This window comes from Poromitra crassiceps (genome assembly GCF_964638095.1).
Source record: "Poromitra crassiceps genome assembly, chromosome: 15".
In the NCBI taxonomy this organism is placed as follows: domain Eukaryota; kingdom Metazoa; phylum Chordata; class Actinopteri; order Beryciformes; family Melamphaidae; genus Poromitra; species Poromitra crassiceps.
The window spans coordinates 38,931,654-38,949,828 of NC_139634.1; the positions used below are offsets into that span (position 1 = coordinate 38,931,654).

Genomic DNA, 18,175 nt, shown 5'->3' on the forward strand with positions numbered 1-18,175 from the left:
CAACATACAGTATACAACATACAGTACTCTGAATACAGAGGCAACATACAGTACTCTGAATACAGAGGCAACATACAGTATACAACATACAGTACTCTGAATACAGAGGCAACATACAGTATACAACATACAGTACTCTGAATACAGAGGCAACATACAGTATACAACATACAGTACTCTGAATACAGAGGCAACATACAGTATACAACATACAGTACTCTGAATACAGAGGCAACATACAGTATACAACATACAGTACTCTGAATACAGAGGCAACATACAGTATACAACATACAGTACTCTGAATACAGAGGCAGCATACAGTATACAACATACAGTACTCTGAATACAGAGGCAACATACAGTATACAACATACAGTACTCTGAATACAGAGGCAACATACAGTATACAACATACAGTACTCTGAATACAGAGGCAACATACAGTATACAACATACAGTACTCTGAATACAGAGGCAACATACAGTATACAACATACAGTACTCTGAATACAGAGGCAACATACAGTATACAACATACAGTACTCTGAATACAGAGGCAACATACAGTATACAACATACAGTACTCTGAATACAGAGGCAACATACAGTATACTACATACAGTACTCTGAATACAGAGGCAACATACAGTATACAACATACAGTACTCTGAATACAGAGGCAACATACAGTACTCTGAATACAGAGGCAACATACAGTATACTACATACAGTACTCTGAATACAGAGGCAACATACAGTATACTACATACAGTACTCTGAATACAGAGGCAACATACAGTACTCTGAATACAGAGGCAACATACAGTACTCTGAATACAGAGGCAACATACAGTATACAACATACAGTACTCTGAATACAGAGGCAACATACAGTATACAACATACAGTACTCTGAATACAGAGGCAACATACAGTATACAACATACAGTACTCTGAATACAGAGGCAACATACAGTACTCTGAATACAGAGGCAACATACAGTATACTACATACAGTACTCTGAATACAGAGGCAACATACAGTATACTACATACAGTACTCTGAATACAGAGGCAACATACAGTATACTACATACAGTACTCTGAATACAGAGGCAACATACAGTACTCTGAATACAGAGGCAACATACAGTACTCTGAATACAGAGGCAACATACAGTATACAACATACAGTACTCTGAATACAGAGGCAACATACAGTATACAACATACAGTACTCTGAATACAGAGGCAACATACAGTATACAACATACAGTACTCTGAATACAGAGGCAACATACAGTATACAACATACAGTACTGTGAATACAGAGGCAACATACAGTATACAACATACAGTACTCTGAATACAGAGGCAACATACAGTATACTACATACAGTACTCTGAATACAGAGGCAACATACAGTATACAACATACAGTACTCTGAATACAGAGGCAACATACAGTATACAACATACAGTACTCTGAATACAGAGGCAACATACAGTATACAACATACAATACTCTGAATACAGAGGCAACATACAGTATACAACATACAGTACTCTGAATACAGAGGCAACATACAGTATACAACATACAGTACTCTGAATACAGAGGCAACATACAGTATACAACATACAGTACTCTGAATACAGAGGCAACATACAGTATACAACATACAGTACTCTGAATACAGAGGCAACATACAGTACTCTGAATACAGAGGCAACATACAGTAATCTGAATACAGAGGCAACATACAGTACTCTGAATACAGAGGCAACATACAGTATACAACATACAGTACTCTGAATACAGAGGCAACATACAGTATACAACATACAGTACTCTGAATACAGAGTACTGTATGTTGCCTCTGTATTCAGAGTACTGTATGTTGTATACTGTACTGTACAGAGCCAATAACAATAATATTCTTAATTGTGTAGTACATTGGTGGTTCCAAAAGCTGTATACCAAAGGAAGCCAAAGAGACGAGAGAGGAGATCTAACGTCCAGCTTTCTCTGGACGTAGCGCTGCTCGCTGCTGTTTAGGACACCGTTTGCGTTTCACTCGTTAAGTTTAAATGTGTCACTAGGGGTAGCTCCATTCGTTAAAAATGAAGCAAATGTTGAAATGCCTTAAACCTGCATTATTTTGAATGGCCTGCCAGGGGACGACTCCACTGGCTGCAAAAAGACGTCCAATTGAGTTTATGGCCTCAATCGCTAGTTTCAAGTCTTCTTCAATACAGCATGATATTTACTTGGTAAATGATGGTCCCATTTAGAGTAATACAAACGATAAAGTACAGAATGCTTTGGGGCATGATTGACAGGTCGCCTGTCCAGTGACCACGCAGCTCGCCCATCGAGGGCCAATAGCAGGCTTCTTCTCGTCCAAATTCACGTCACTTCTGCCTCCAAAAAACCAAGATGGCGACGGTGAAAATGCCTCGAGGCTTCAAAACGGGAGTCCACAAGCCAACGGGTGATGTTACTGTAGCTACTGTAGGGTCTGTGGTCCATACTCAACATCAGAACTTAATTTGAGCAAATCAGATGCATCTGCGGTGTCTGGTGCATCAGTGTAAATATCTATGTATTTTTAATTTATAGCCAGATTAAAGTTATTTTATTTATTTTAGACAGTTAGATTGGTTTTAGGCTTCTTTTAATGTGTTTCCTGTTATTAATGTCTTTTATATTGCTTTTGGTAAAACTGTTTTAACATCTTAAATGGGTTTCTTAATAGTCTATATGTTTGATGTAGTTCTATGTTTTTTTATTGTTATGCCTGTTTTTATGTTGGTCTGAGCTGTCTGTCCGAGACCAAGGACCACAATGGAAACAAGTCCTCGGACTTTATTGTGTTTTTATCCTTGATGGTGATGTACTGTATGAGTGGCATATATATTTCCTTGTATGATGTACTCTGTTTTTCAATCATCAAATAAATTCAATTCAATTCAATTCAGTCTTAATTCGCTCTTCTCTGTTGCAGCCCCACTTCGTGATTTAGGCTGATAAGAAGACTTTTACATGCATCTTTCAGAGTGCAGAGTTCTGTTTAGATTTGACAGACAGGCGACTCGTTCTGTCACCAAGAGACAAAACCTGCAGCTGCTCCATTAGTGAGACCATATTCCTCTGAGTGGTTTTGTGGCTGAAGATGTATTTTCAGTCAGCTCCTGCCTCCCCCATGCTCCCCCCCCCCCAGTCAGGAGATCTGTCAGTCAGCTCCTGCCTCCCCCCCCCCCCCCCCCCCCCCCCCCCCCAGTCAGGAGATCTGTCTGCAGGTTCCTCCAGCCTCCCCCATGCCCCCCCCCGTCAGGAGATCTGTCTGCAGGTTCCTCCAGCCTCATGGCAACTGTGCTCCAAGATCAGGCTTGATGACTAACTCGTTCTAAAATGAGGTTTCCACCCCGACACGGAATTCACCGATGACTCATCCCATCTTGCATTGCTCCATCTTTGGTTTGTGGGGAGAACTCAGTCTAAGTTGATCTCAGCATCATGTGACAAAGCCCGAAGCCGCCCAATAGACCCTTTTCACGGGGGCCATTTTGTGTCGAAGAGGCAGGATAAACACAGGTGCAAGCACAACACTAATGAGGGTTTCCAACTTCCAATCAAAAATAAATCACTGCATAACAGAAACACCAACATGCACACACTCTACAGAACTGGCTGTGCTGTGTGTGTGTGTGTGTGTGTGTGTGTGTGTGTGTGTGTGTGTGTGTGTGTGTGTGTGTGTGTGTGTGTGTGTGTGTGTGTGCGTGGGTGCGTGCGTGCGTGCGTGCGTGCGTGCATGCGTGTGTGTGTGCATACACTCTACAGAACTGGCTGTGCTGTGTGCGTGTGCGATGTGATGGTGAATGTCTATAGAGCAGGGCTGTCCAAACCTTTTTGAATGGGGGCCAGATTAGATCATGTGAAACGATTGAAGGGCCGGCCAGCTGCTTCTCGCATCATATGGGTTATAAAAAATCAATAAAAAATCACATACGATACAATAGTACTCTAAGGATTTTGTTTACCATCTGAAAACATGAGTTCTGCCTGTGTTGTTCCTATTTGGTGCTTGTCTACAAACTGTATGGTAGTGCTGTCATCATTAGGTGGACGGGAAAAATGCAAAGTGAACTTGCTTGATTAACCAATACTGTGTGGAGGGCCACATATTATATTGTGAGAGAGAAGCCGAGGGCCACTGAAGTCCGGTCCGTACTTTGGACATGCCTGCTGCTATAGAGTGATATGTGGTCTATTGTATGTTTATCTATTGTAAGATATCCTGTTGTCCTGCACCATGCATGATGGCAGAATGTAATAATGTAACTCAAAAGTAGGGAAAGCTACCTTGGGGCTAGGCCATGCAAAGCCTGATCTGATTCTCTGTTTCTCCCTGTAGGTGGCGCTGTCTGTGGCTGCAGAGTTCTGGGAGCAGGGAGACCTGGAGAGGACCGTCCTGGAGCAGCAGCCTATTGTAAGGAGACAGGACGTTTGGGGATGGAGAGAGGGATGGCTGGTAGAGAGGATGGAGGGGTGGAGGGAGGCTGTCTCTTCCCTTGAGCGCGTGCCCTTCAGCAAAACACCCAGCAGGTGCTGCTGTTCTGTAGTTGAACCTCAACCTGACCTAGAAAATCTGATTCTCCTCCAGGGATCGATGAAGTGTCACAGTATATTTCTTATTATTGGATGGATGCAGGGTGACAGGGAGGATGCAGGGTGACAGGGAGGATGTGGGGGAGGAGGGGAACAAGGGAAGAACACTTTAAACCCTGACTTTGATCTAGTCCTGTCAGCTTAAACCCTGACTTTGATCTAGTCCTGTCAGTTTAAACCCTGACTTTGATCTAGTCCTGTCAGCTTAAACCCTGACTTTGATCTAGTCCTGTCACTTTAAACCCTGACTTTGATCTAGTCCTGTCACTTTAAACCCTGACTTTGATCTAGTCCTGTCACTTTAAACCCTGACTTTGATCTAGTCCTGTCACTTTAAACCCGGACTTTGATCTAGTCATGTCACTTTAAACCCTGACTTTGATCTAGTCCTGTCACTTTAAACCCTGACTTTGATCTAGTCCTGTCAGCTTAAACCCTGACTTTGATCTAGTCCTGTCACTTTAAACCCTGACTTTGATCTAGTCCTGTCACTTTAAACCCTGACTTTGATCTAGTCCTGTCACTTTAAACCCTGACTTTGATCTAGTCCTGTCACTTTAAACCCTGACTTTGATCTAGTCCTGTCAGCTTAAACCCTGACTTTTATCTAGTCCTGTCAGTTTAAACCCTGACTTTGATCTAGTCCTGTCAGTTTAAACCCTGACTTTGATCTAGTCCTGTCGGTCGGGTCTTGCACAAAAAGATCGTATATGTAAGGGATAATGTATTGTGAGCCGGTGATTACTGGCGAAATAATGACCGACAGGTGAATGATTGAGCCCGACGCGCAGCGGAGGGCTTAATCATTCACCTGAAGGTCATTATTTCCAGTAATCACCGGCTCACTATACATTATCCCGCTTAGAACACGGCCTACAACTAAATCATTCAATAATCTGACAAAAATAATTATTCAAATAGATTTTTTAATAGCGTTTTCAACGACAAAGCGGTTTCATTCGTAATTGGCACACAAGACACCACAGCTGCAACTGGTTGGCCTAATTAGTAGTGTTTGCTGACAAAAGGCTCTTATCAACTGATTAATCCAGGTGTGGCAGAGCAGCGGTCGGTTGTCGAGAAATAATGACCAGTGAATCTTGTTGATTGACCAATCAGAATCGAGTATTCAAGAGAGCCGTGTTCTAAACAGAAGATGAACACTCCAACTTACTTCATTGACAGCAACATCCACATTTTTCTTCTCGCCAATTCTCAATGGCTTCCTTGTTTTCTTCGGGAGTACGAAAAAACTTTAACTGGCGATTTTTTACATTTGTTGTCTGCGCAGGCCACCACACAACAGCTTTTAGCTATGTTTAATTCAAGGAAAATGACGCTGGTGTGTGGAAATGAGCGGAGCTTTTCCCCTGTGATGGGCGTGGCCTATTTCATGCAGTGTCTCTATTACAGAGACAGCGAGAGAGAAGGAGAGGGAGAAAGGGGTTGGGGGAGACTTACAGAGACAGCGAGAGAGAGAAGGAGAGAGAGATGAAAGACTAGGAAATGAAAGGAGAGATTGAGCTCTCTCTAGCGGTGCTAGTGACTGAGTGATGTACAGGCCATTATGTGGTGCAGCGATACAGAAAGTACGGTCACTGTGACCCTAACCTAGCCAACCATGCCCTCCCTGCTCTCTCTCTCTCTCCACCACTCTGCCACTAGGTCTCTCTCCCTCTGTTTTATTCTCTTATGTCCTTGAGACACTTGATGTGCTAGCTAGAACACCATATCTCACCCCCCCCCCCCCCTCTCTCTCTCTCTCTCTCTCTCTCTCTCTCTCTCTCTCTTTCTCTCTCTCTCTCTCTTCACAGCGCTCTGAATTTAATAGCATCTACGTCAGCGGGGAAAACTTTTCACTTCGGTCCGTTTCTATTCTCCTATCGTTGTATTCCACCGACTAGCAGACTTGTAAGAGGTTGTGACACTCAAGCATCTTTTGCAGCAAATATAGACGGCCAATTTTGCCAGCAATTACAGCCAACATGACCTTTTGGTTTGGTCTTCCACGCTGACGTCGTCCCGTGGTGCCACAGTTATTTAGTACGTGACCCTCGGGAGGGAGGTTAACAACCGCCACATGCTGGTACATTTTGGATGCGGCGGGTAACGTGAAGCTGAACCGGAAAACTTCCCATGTCGGCGGCTGTAGAAATGGCGGTGAGAGGCCATTATTTGAAAAATGTGAACTTGACCCAGAAATCCTACGAGGTGATGTCAGGAAGCTGCACACGGCTCACTCACGTTTACCAAGCTGCTGGTCCGTGATGCTGTTTACCAGACCGTTGGCATGTCACGCTTAAGTTTCTATTCATCACTTCCTGGTGGGCGGAGAAGTAACATTTAGAGGCGGTACAGTACAATTCAATATGTGATATGGGGTTTCACCACTCGATACAATGTTATTAAAAGAAAATCGATGGCAACAAAGTGTGACTTTGCAGAAAAGCTATAATGTACAATTTAAACATCAATTTTTCATGAAATTGTCATGGTCAAGCCGTCTCATTTGTGATTATACAGCAGCGTAATCAAATGCAGCTATTGCAATTTTAGGGCCATATTTGGTCATAAAAATGGAATCAACTGTAAAACATGGAATACTGCAGGATTTCCCATAATTTAGCTGAAATTGATGAAAGTAGGCCTCATTATCAAAATCAAAATGAGTCCTAATTATTGTAGTAACTTAAATGATTTCATAATTGTAAAATAGGCCTAGAGAAATGATTCCGTTTTGGATCGGGGTGTTTTGAGAGGGGGGTGGGTCTTGCGTGGGACCCTTACGTCACCTCACAACTTGGTTTTCAGTTTGAGAAACATGTGATGCATGCATGGATTGTCCCATTTCCATATTGCCATATATTGAATTTTGATCTATCAGCGCATCCCTAGTGTCCATATACCAAACAGCAGCATTTGATTTGGGCAAATCAGGTGAGCCCACAGATGTGCCAGGTGACAGGACGTCTCTGTTGCAGCCCTGCTTTCTGATTTAGCTCCACGAGACAGCTGTGTTTTTACACAGACATCTTGCCTACTGCAGACACTTTAATTGCTCCCTGCAGGGAAAGAGTCTTCCACACTTCCACAAGGAGGTCAGAGGTTAGGAGGGAGGCCTTGCTCAAGGGCTCTTCAGCAGGGCAGTTGCTTGCTGACATGGAGGTCTGAACCCTGGTACTCCAGTTAGAGGGACTATCTCCTGAAGCTCTCCATCACCCAATCATCTCTACTCCAATAGTCTCACTGGCCAGCCTCCCCTCTCTACCGTGAGAGGAGTCTGGCGCCGCAGGTCTCCATAGTGGGATTGCGATGGGCGGCGCTTAGCGGCAGTGCCCTTGGAAAATAGTTTCCAACAATCCAACTTGCCGTTTTCAGCGTGTAGCAACGAGCTAGGGTGTAGGTTTCTGCCGTTAGCTTGCTAGCTCGTTAGCTTTGTTGTTTTCCTGAGGCGGCAGGGCACTATTTACAGCGACACACAGGGAGGAGGGAGCGGAAGCCGCTCTGATTGACATGGTCGGAGCCAATGCCAGAGCTTGTAATAAGCCGGGAGCGGACATCCAGCTGCCACTGAAACAGTCACTCCAATGGGGAGCAGCTGTAGAGCAGGGGAGGGCTTATCCCAGTTGCCTGTTTCCGTGCAGCCAGACTCCTCTCATGGTAGGGAGGGGAGACTACTACTCCAATGCTTCTTCAACCTGGGGGTCAGCCTACTGTGTATAGGAATGTGTCCTAAAGCCACATGAGCAAACAAACCCTTTCGTTTGAAGTACAACACCTTTTTGCTCATAATGCTCAAAGATGCATTCCAGCTGTTTCAATTATTATTATTTGATATTTGATTCTTCCACTAACATTTTCTTTTGTAGCACTTTTGTGGTAAACAGGCAGCTAGCTAGTAATTTTTCTTTCATATGAGTCTGTGGACTACTTTGAAGAATACTTTCCAAACATCACACATTAGTAACGACTGTATAAAAGCTGTAATACCCTTGAGTATGTTCTTTAATGTGGTAGCACCAAGCTGCTACCACATTATATATACACCCATAATAATCATACTAAAAAGAATATATAAAAAAGATCTTCTTGGTAATTATGGATATGATGTTAAAGACATCAAATGCAACCTGCATTAAAATGCAACCTAATGAAATAATGTAATGGAGAGAGCAGTAGATTGAATAACCAGGGAAGCGGGGGGAGGGGTGGAGGGGGGGATGGACCCAGCATCTTATTTTCCTCTCTCCCTCTCTTCCAGCCCATGATGGACAGAAACAAGGCGGCCGACCTCCCAAAGCTCCAGTGTGGTTTCATCGACTTTGTCTGCGCTTTCGTCTACAAGGTCAGTCACCAGATCACTCACACACACACACACACACACACACACACCCGAGCCAATTCAATGAAAGTTCACTGAAATAACCGGCCTCTAAATGTTGACTATGGTTGTTAAATGTAATCTACTCTGCCAGCCGCTCTTCTGCAGTAAAAAATCCACTTGGCTGTGTACTGTAGGTGGCTGGTGAGACAGTGTACTGTAGGTGGCTGGTGAGACAGTGTGCTGTAGGTGGCTGGTGAGACAGTGTACTGTAGGTGGCTGGTGAGACAGTGTACTGTAGGTGGCTGGTGAGACAGTGTACTGTAGGTGGCTGGTGAGACAGTGTACTGTAGGTGGCTGGTGAGACAGTGTACTGTAGGTGGGTGGTGAGACAGTGTGCTGTAGGTGGCTGGTGAGACAGTGTGCTGTAGGTGGCTGGTGAGACAGTGTGCTGTAGGTGGCTGGTGAGACAGTGTGCTGTAGGTGGCTGGTGAGACAGTGTGCTGTAGGTGGCTGGTGAGACAGTGTGCTGTAGGTGGCTGGTGAGACAGTGTATTGTAGGTGGCTGGTGAGACAGTGTATTGTAGGTGGCTGGTGAGACAGTGTACTGTAGGTGGCTGGTGAGACAGTATGCTGTAGGTGGCTGGTGAGACAGTGTGCTGTAGGTGGCTGGTGAGACAGTGTGCTGTAGGTGGCTGGTGAGACAGTGTGCTGTAAGTGGCTGGTGAGACAGTGTGCTGTAGGTGGCTGGTGAGACAGTGTGCTGTAGGTGGCTGGTGAGACAGTGTGCTGTAGGTGGCTGGTGAGACAGTGTGCTGTAGGTGGCTGGTGAGACAGTGTACTGTAGGTGGCTGGTGAGACAGTGTATTGTAGGTGGCTGGTGAGACAGTGTGCTGTAGGTGGCTGGTGAGACAGTGTGCTGTAGGTGGCTGGTGAGACAGTGTGCTGTAGGTGGCTGGTGAGACAGTGTGCTGTAGGTGGCTGGTGAGACAGTGTACTGTAGGTGGCTGGTGAGACAGTGTACTGTAGGTGGCTGGTGAGACAGTGTGCTGTAGGTGGCTGGTGAGACAGTGTGCTGTAGGTGGCTGGTGAGACAGTGTATTGTAGGTGGCTGGTGAGACAGTGTACTGTAGGTGGCTGGTGAGACAGTGTGCTGTAGGTGGCTGGTGAGACAGTGTGCTGTAGGTGGCTGGTGAGACAGTGTACTGTAGGTGGCTGGTGAGACAGTGTGCTGTAGGTGGCTGGTGAGACAGTGTGCTGTAGGTGGCTGGTGAGACAGTGTGCTGTAGGTGGCTGGTGAGACAGTGTGCTGTAGGTGGCTGGTGAGACAGTGTGCTGTAGGTGGCTGGTGAGACAGTGTACTGTAGGTGGCTGGTGAGACAGTGTACTGTAGGTGGCTGGTGAGACAGTGTGCTGTAGGTGGCTGGTGAGACAGTGTACTGTAGGTGGCTGGTGAGACAGTGTGCTGTAGGTGGCTGGTGAGACAGTGTGCTGTAGGTGGCTGGTGAGACAGTGTACTGTAGGTGGCTGGTGAGACAGTGTACTGTAGGTGGCTGGTGAGACAGTGTACTGTAGGTGGCTGGTGAGACAGTGTGCTGTAGGTGGCTGGTGAGACAGTGTGCTGTAGGTGGCTGGTGAGACAGTGTACTGTAGGTGGCTGGTGAGACAGTGTACTGTAGGTGGCTGGTGAGACAGTGTACTGTAGGTGGCTGGTGAGACAGTGTACTGTAGGTGGCTGGTGAGACAGTGTGCTGTAGGTGGCTGGTGAGACAGTGTACTGTAGGTGGCTGGTGAGACAGTGTGCTGTAGGTGGCTGGTGAGACAGTGTACTGTAGGTGGCTGGTGAGACAGTGTGCTGTAGGTGGCTGGTGAGACAGTGTACTGTAGGTGGCTGGTGAGACAGTGTGCTGTAGGTGGCTGGTGAGACAGTGTGCTGTAAGTGGCTGGTGAGACAGTGTGCTGTAGGTGGCTGGTGAGACAGTGTGCTGTAGGTGGCTGGTGAGACAGTGTGCTGTAGGTGGCTGGTGAGACAGTGTGGTGGCTGGTGAGACAGTGTGCTGTAGGTGGCTGGTGAGACAGTGTACTGTAGGTGGCTGGTGAGACAGTGTACTGTAGGTGGCTGGTGAGACAGTGTACTGTAGGTGGCTGGTGAGACAGTGTACTGTAGGTGGCTGGTGAGACAGTGTACTGTAGGTGGCTGGTGAGACAGTGTGCTGTAGGTGGCTGGTGAGACAGTGTGCTGTAGGTGGCTGGTGAGACAGTGTGCTGTAGGTGGCTGGTGAGACAGTGTGCTGTAGGTGGCTGGTGAGACAGTGTACTGTAGGTGGCTGGTGAGACAGTGTGCTGTAGGTGGCTGGTGAGACAGTGTACTGTAGGTGGCTGGTGAGACAGTGTGCTGTAGGTGGCTGGTGAGACAGTGTGCTGTAGGTGGCTGGTGAGACAGTGTGCTGTAGGTGGCTGGTGAGACAGTGTACTGTAGGTGGCTGGTGAGACAGTGTGCTGTAGGTGGCTGGTGAGACAGTGTACTGTAGGTGGCTGGTGAGACAGTGTGCTGTAGGTGGCTGGTGAGACAGTGTACTGTAGGTGGCTGGTGAGACAGTGTGCTGTAGGTGGCTGGTGAGACAGTGTACTGTAGGTGGCTGGTGAGACAGTGTACTGTAGGTGGCTGGTGAGACAGTGTACTGTAGGTGGCTGGTGAGACAGTGTACTGTAGGTGGCTGGTGAGACAGTGTGCTGTAGGTGGCTGGTGAGACAGTGTACTGTAGGTGGCTGGTGAGACAGTGTACTGTAGGTGGCTGGTGAGACAGTGTGCTGTAGGTGGCTGGTGAAACAGTGTGTTGTAGGTGGCTGGTGAGACAGTGTGCTGTAGGTGGCTGGTGAGACAGTGTGCTGTAGGTGGCTGGTGAGACAGTGTGTTGTAGGTGGCTGGTGAGACAGCCCCCAGAAAGAGTCCAGGAACAACCCTGATTGCATACTAACTAAAATCAAGCAGTTTTACTGTATGATTTCAGAGAATTTCAGTTAAAATCGCCAACCTTTTTTAACCTGTAAAAACACATTGCTCCATAAGTTCTGACAATGACTGATGTATTTGAGATCAGGACAACTCTACACATGACTACACAGTACAAACCATTTCAAAATCAAGATTTTTTTTTTTTACTGTATACATTTAGAGGATTTCAAATTGAAAGTCTCACATTTTGTAGGTTGAAATGAATGACTTGAAAACTTGGGGTGCTGTGAAAACACATTGCGCCATGATTTCTGACAATGACTGATATATTTGTAAGCATCTATAATCCAATTAGAATACCGTAAATTGGTTGAAAACAATAATCATAAATCCTACAGTCATGGAAAAGAGAAATTAATCGGCACTACCTGCGTTTGTTTCCATTCGTGATGCACACAGTCAGGGGTTCGTCAACATGCGCAGAGAACCAAACCGACAATGGGCTTGTCTCTGTAGTAACGAACTGATGTGGGATGCTCAGGGCTGTAGGAAGACGAGCTTGCTGAGGCGAATAACGAGCACGGAAGTGGTGAATAAGTGATTGAAGCTTGGCTCGGTTGTTCCTCCACAGATGATGCAGGCACATAGGGGGCCAATCAGTAACCAGATGCATCTTCCCTCCATGTCTCATCAACATGGCTACAGACTCACAGATTTGAAATGTTTCTCGTAATTATTATCAGGCCAATTAGTGCACTTTTTTTTAAACGGCAAAGCACGCTTCCAGAATGCATCCTTCTTTTCAAGTTTCATCAGCATCCGATAAGGACGGTGGTGTCTGAGATATATCATCTTTGACTGGCAGGCAGATGGACTCAGCCTGATTGCCTCATTTCTGTCCATGAAAGTGAAGAGTGGTCTCGAGACGTCTTGTGGGATGAAACGGTGATTTATTTTGCCTCAGGCGCTTACAAGGTTCTTCTCCCAGATGTGAGCTGCTCAACACTAAGAGATACCTTTTTTTTTTTTTTGCTTGTTTCTCGGAAAGAAAGAATAAATAAAATAAAATAAATAATCCCTGTTCATATCTGAGAGATGTAAGACTCAGAATATGTGAGCGGGCACTTGCGGTCTTGCCTTGATTGGACGTGATCCCAGTGAAAGTGGCATGGCTTTACCGGTAACAGAGTGTGTTGAAGTCCATCCTGTGGGAGAAACCCTACCCCTGTCTAATGAATGACTTAACAGCATCTACGTTAGGATGATGGGTAGTGTAGCATGGATCTATCATGCTGGTTGCTACAGGACTTGAATGGGACCAGACTACAGACTCACTTTGGGGAATGTTCACTGGCAGCAATATAGAAAGTCAGTGCGTTTATCCAGCATTAGTGCTGCAGGCCAGGGCTATCTGTGGGCTCTTGAAAAATATTAAAAGTGGCTGAATCAATTTAGGGAAAATTAAGGGCCTTAAAAAGTATTAGAAAGTGTTAATTGCCATTTGATGAGGTATTACATTTTGTAGCAATTTCTTCAATGGGAATACCGGGAGCCTTATAATTACTATGTCGTTACTATGCAAATGCAGTTTTTATTTTGTTTTGACTCTGCCTGCTTCGGTAACGCTTTAGAATACAGCCCGCACATGACCCTGTAAGAACAGGGTAACAACAAGATCTGTACTTGCAGGGTAAGTGTGGGGTACCACACCTGTACTTACAGGGTAAGTACGGGGTACAGGAAGTACAGGAATTTACCCTGTAAGTACAGGGTACCACACCTGTACTACAGGGTACCACATACTTAACCTGTAAGTACAGATTTGGTACCCTGTATTTACCCTGTAAGTACAGGTGTGGTACCCTGTAGTACAGGTGTGGTACCCTGTACTTACCCTGTAAATACAGATTTGGTACCCTGTATTTACCCTGTAAGTACAGGTGTGATACCCTGTACTTACCCTGTAAATACAGATTTGGTACCCTGTATTTACCCTGTAAGTACAGGTGTGATACCCAAAACTACCAAACTAAAGTTAGTTTTTTTGTTTTTAAATATTGGCAGAGAAACTGCTATAATTTTGAGGCCACACAACTACAGTCAGGATTTTGAAATGGACTTGCATTGCCCTTGTCTCAGTCTTCACCCATAAAGTCTGGTCTTGACTTGGACTAGATGAGCTCTTGGGTCTTGAGCTGCTCTCACAGTAGCTGGTCTGGACTGGACAGTGCATAGTGACGTGAACACGCCTCCTCTCCTCCTGCTGTCCAGGAGTTCAGTCGTTTCCATGTGGAGATCACACCCATGCTGGAGCGCCTGCTGAACAACAGGAAGCAGTGGAACAACCTGAAGGAGGTGCACGAGGCCAAGATGGCCGCCATCGAGGAGGCCAAGAAGGCCAAGGAGGGGCCAGCTCAGCCCGCCAAGCAAGGTACGAGTCTCTCTCTCTCTCTCTTTCACACACACACACACACACACACACACACACACACACACACACACAAATGTTGTAATGCCAGATTCATTGTGTTCCTTTCTACGACACAGAAATTTAACTTTGTTTCTTTCTTGTTTCCTTCCTTCCGTACTTCCTTCCTTCCATCCTCCCTTCCTCCCTCCCTCCCTTCATCCCTCCCTCCCTCCCTCCCTCCCTTCATCCCTCCCTCCCTTCATCCCTCCCTCCCTTCCTCCCTCCCTCCCTTCATCCCTCCCTCCCTTCCTTACTCCCTCCCTCCCTTCCTACCGTCCTTCATTCATTCGTTCCTTCCTCCCCCACTCGCTCCCTCGCTCCTTCACTCCCTCCCTTCCGTCCATCTTCCCTCCCTCCCTCCTGCAGCAAACGGGCCAAATTCAAATTCTAAGACTTGCATCCTTAGCTAGAGATGAAGCTCCAGCACCAGCGTGCTAGCTTCTGGTTAGCGTTGAAGCTCCAGCACCAGCGCGCTAGCTTCTGGTTAGTGTTGAAGCGCCAGCACCAGCGTGCTAGCTTCTGGTTAGTGTTGAAGCTCCAGCACCAGCTCGCTAGCTTCTGGTTAGTGTTGAAGCTCCAGCACCAGCGTGCTAGCTTCTGGTTAGTGTTGAAGCTCCAGCACCAGCTCGCTAGCTTCTGGTTAGTGTTGAAGCTCCAGCACCAGCACGCTAGCTTCTGGTTAGCGTTGAAGCTCCAGCACCAGCGTGCTAGCTTCTGGTTAGTGTTGAAGCTCCAGCACCAGCGTGCTAGCTTCTGGTTAGTGTTGAAGCTCCAGCACCAGCTCGCTAGCTTCTGGTTAGCGTTGAAGCTCCAGCACCAGCTCGCTAGCTTCTGGTTAGTGTTGAAGCTCCAGCACCAGCTCGCTAGCTTCTGGTTAGTGTTGAAGCTCCAGCACCAGCTCGCTAGCTTCTGGTTAGCGTTGAAGCTCCAGCACCAGCTCGCTAGCTTCTGGTTAGTGTTGAAGCTCCAGCACCAGCTCGCTAGCTTCTGGTTAGTGTTGAAGCTCCAGCACCAGCTCGCTAGCTTCTGGTTAGTGTTGAAGCTCCAGCACCAGCTCGCTAGCTTCTGGTTAGCGTTGAAGCTCCAGCACCAGCTCGCTAGCTTCTGGTTAGTGTTGAAGCTCCAGCACCAGCTCGCTAGCTTCTGGTTAGTGTTGAAGCTCCAGCACCAGCTCGCTAGCTTCTGGTTAGTGTTGAAGCTCCAGCACCAGCTCGCTAGCTTCTGGTTAGCGTTGAAGCTCCAGCACCAGCTCGCAGTCCAGCTCTGGGTTTCCCAAAAGCCTTTTAGCACACAGATCAATTTCTTTTACTTTGAAATCCCATCTTAAAGACCTGATTTAATTAGATCACATCCACTGAAAATATGCTTCTTCCTCTCCACCTCTTCACATTTGTGATAGGTGTGTTGTGACTCGAATATGTAAAATACATAGTCATTCTTAAAAAAAGATCTTACCATCCATCATATTTGAGCTTTGTACACAGAAAATCACAACAAGTTATTTATAAAATGTTAATTTCAAATGGAAAACTATATATATATATATATATATATATATATATATATATATGTTAGAGATATATTGTTAGAGGCATCAATGCATACTGGAGATGCTGCGTGCCAAAGATCACATTGAATCTGATCCTCTGGAAGTAAGGGTCACCAAGTTACGATAAAAAATGTAACAAAATCATCACAAGCATTCATTCAGCATTCATTCAGCAGTAATTCAGCAGTAATTCTTTGACATTTTCTGTTAATCGCAGCACTGAACATGCAGTCAAATATATTCCACACTCATTTTATCTTATCTAAAGGCAAGAAAAATAATGAGAGAACTCACCATGGTCTTCTTTTCATGCAGCTCAGTATGCTTCAGTATGCTCTCCCCTCTCACATCTCCCCCACTCACCATCAGATATGAAAAGCTTCTAAACAACAAGTGTGATCTCTGCGTTGTTCACCGGCCCAAAGAAAGGAACTGAAGAGGAAATTATATGAAACTAAGGAGACCATAGCTTCTTCTAACACCTTTAAAGGGGTTGATTGAATTGACATGCCATTGGGTTTATTTAGAAATACATATTACTAATACTTACATTTTGAAATGTTTTGGCACATTACTCCATACAATTTACTGCTCTATACATTTAGAAATGTTATAATCTAGCACCTGGTTTCATAAACTATGGAACAAAAACGGTGGGCTATGGGCAGAGATGATGGAATATAGAGACACTGCAACTTCCAGTCACTTCTTGTATCTGTTTCGCGACTGCCACGCCCCCTCAGCAGACTCAGGAGCCAATGAAGTTTCATAACATGGAGAGACAGCCAATCACAAGCTGCCATTTAGGAGACCGGAAGAATACCATTTCATACTATTGGCGGAGCCTGGAAATGCACTGTCTCAATAATGCATCGTCACTGCTATGGGTCATCGTCTGGTGGGTCCCTATAGGACGGGCATGGCAAAATGTTTCCAAGAACTTAGGTCTCTGGATGAGAGAGTACATTTCTCACTTTGATATACATGTGCTGAAGTGTGCCGCTGCCCGAGCTGTGTCGAGAAAATAGAAGCAATGAAAGAACCGTCACTCTGCTGTGGTGCTGATGGACATTTTGAGAAGAGATAGAGACACTGCATGAAATAGGCCACGCCCATCACGGGGGAAAGCTCTCCATTCACATCCATACACCAGCGTCATTTTCCTTGAATGAAACATAGCTAAAAGCTGTTGTGATGTGGGCTGCGCAGACAACAAATGTAAAAATTCGACAATTCGTTTTTTTGTACTCCTGAGCAAAACAAGGAAGCCACTGAGAATTGGCGAGAAGAAAGATGTGGATCTAGCTGTCAAGGAAGTAAGTTGGAGTGTTCATCTTCCGTATATATGATCTTTGTGTGCGACACGCGACCATGCACGCGACATAGGAGAACGCCAGGGTTGGGGGGGGGGGGGGCTGTTTTCCCCTTTTTTGGGCGTGGTTTCTGAATGATGATGCGCTCCGCAGTGTCTCTATAAGAAAAGTAGATATTTGCATCATTTGTTGTCTAACCGTTAGTCGTTTGCTTGATGACACACTTTTCTAAACGTACAGAGTCCAAACCAAACCTCAGCATTTTGTCGAGTGTTTTTCGCTATAGTCTCTCAGGACATTATGATGTCTGTTGATATTGGTTTGTCTGCACAGTCAGCTGGCTGTAGAATGGACAGAATTAATCACTTTGTAATGCAGACAGACAGACAGACAGACAGACAGACAGACACGCATTCAATGAGACTGAGAGCAAAGCTTGCGAGTTAGCTGCACATTGTAAATAGCAGGTAGGGTGCTGAGCAGTCATTGGAAGTCATTCGGGAGCTTCTATCCTTTTCTGCAGCATAGGAGTTTGGTGTGTTTGTGTGACCAAATAAATATTAAGTAAAGTCTATACTCAAGATATAAAAGATATTGTGGTGATTAACTTTTAACACTACATAGCATATTTGCCATACTATGTGGAATGTACAATGGACAGATCTATGCGCTTGTGTATCTGGAAACTATTTCCTCAGACTTGAACACACAGTGTGTTTATTTTTACCTTGTGAGAAATGTCATTGCTTGTAAGTAGTTGTGCAAAGAGAATAGTAAAGACACGGCTATTTTCATAACGAACGGCATTGTTGTCTGTGTACTTTTTCCTAAGTTTGTGTGTGTTAGTGTGTTTGAGCCTCCAGTTAAAAATTAATTAAAAGACACAATTTG

General features: G+C 45.6%; 1 protein-coding gene across 1 annotated transcript in view; it reads left to right on the forward strand.

The window, feature by feature from the left end:
- pde6a (phosphodiesterase 6A, cGMP-specific, rod, alpha) overlaps positions 1 to 16,357 on the forward strand; it is a gene marked incomplete at its 3' end in the record, with an annotated part of 55,447 nt that extends 39,090 nt beyond the window's left edge. Inside the window, exons 20-23 of the mRNA XM_083651891.1 lie at positions 4,422 to 4,496; positions 8,937 to 9,020; positions 14,224 to 14,383; positions 16,341 to 16,357. Coding sequence (XP_083508017.1) covers positions 4,422 to 4,496; positions 8,937 to 9,020; positions 14,224 to 14,383; positions 16,341 to 16,357 — 336 coding nt within the window. The remainder of the gene's footprint in view (positions 1 to 4,421; positions 4,497 to 8,936; positions 9,021 to 14,223; positions 14,384 to 16,340) is intronic.
- Positions 16,358 to 18,175: the final 1,818 nt, after the last annotated feature.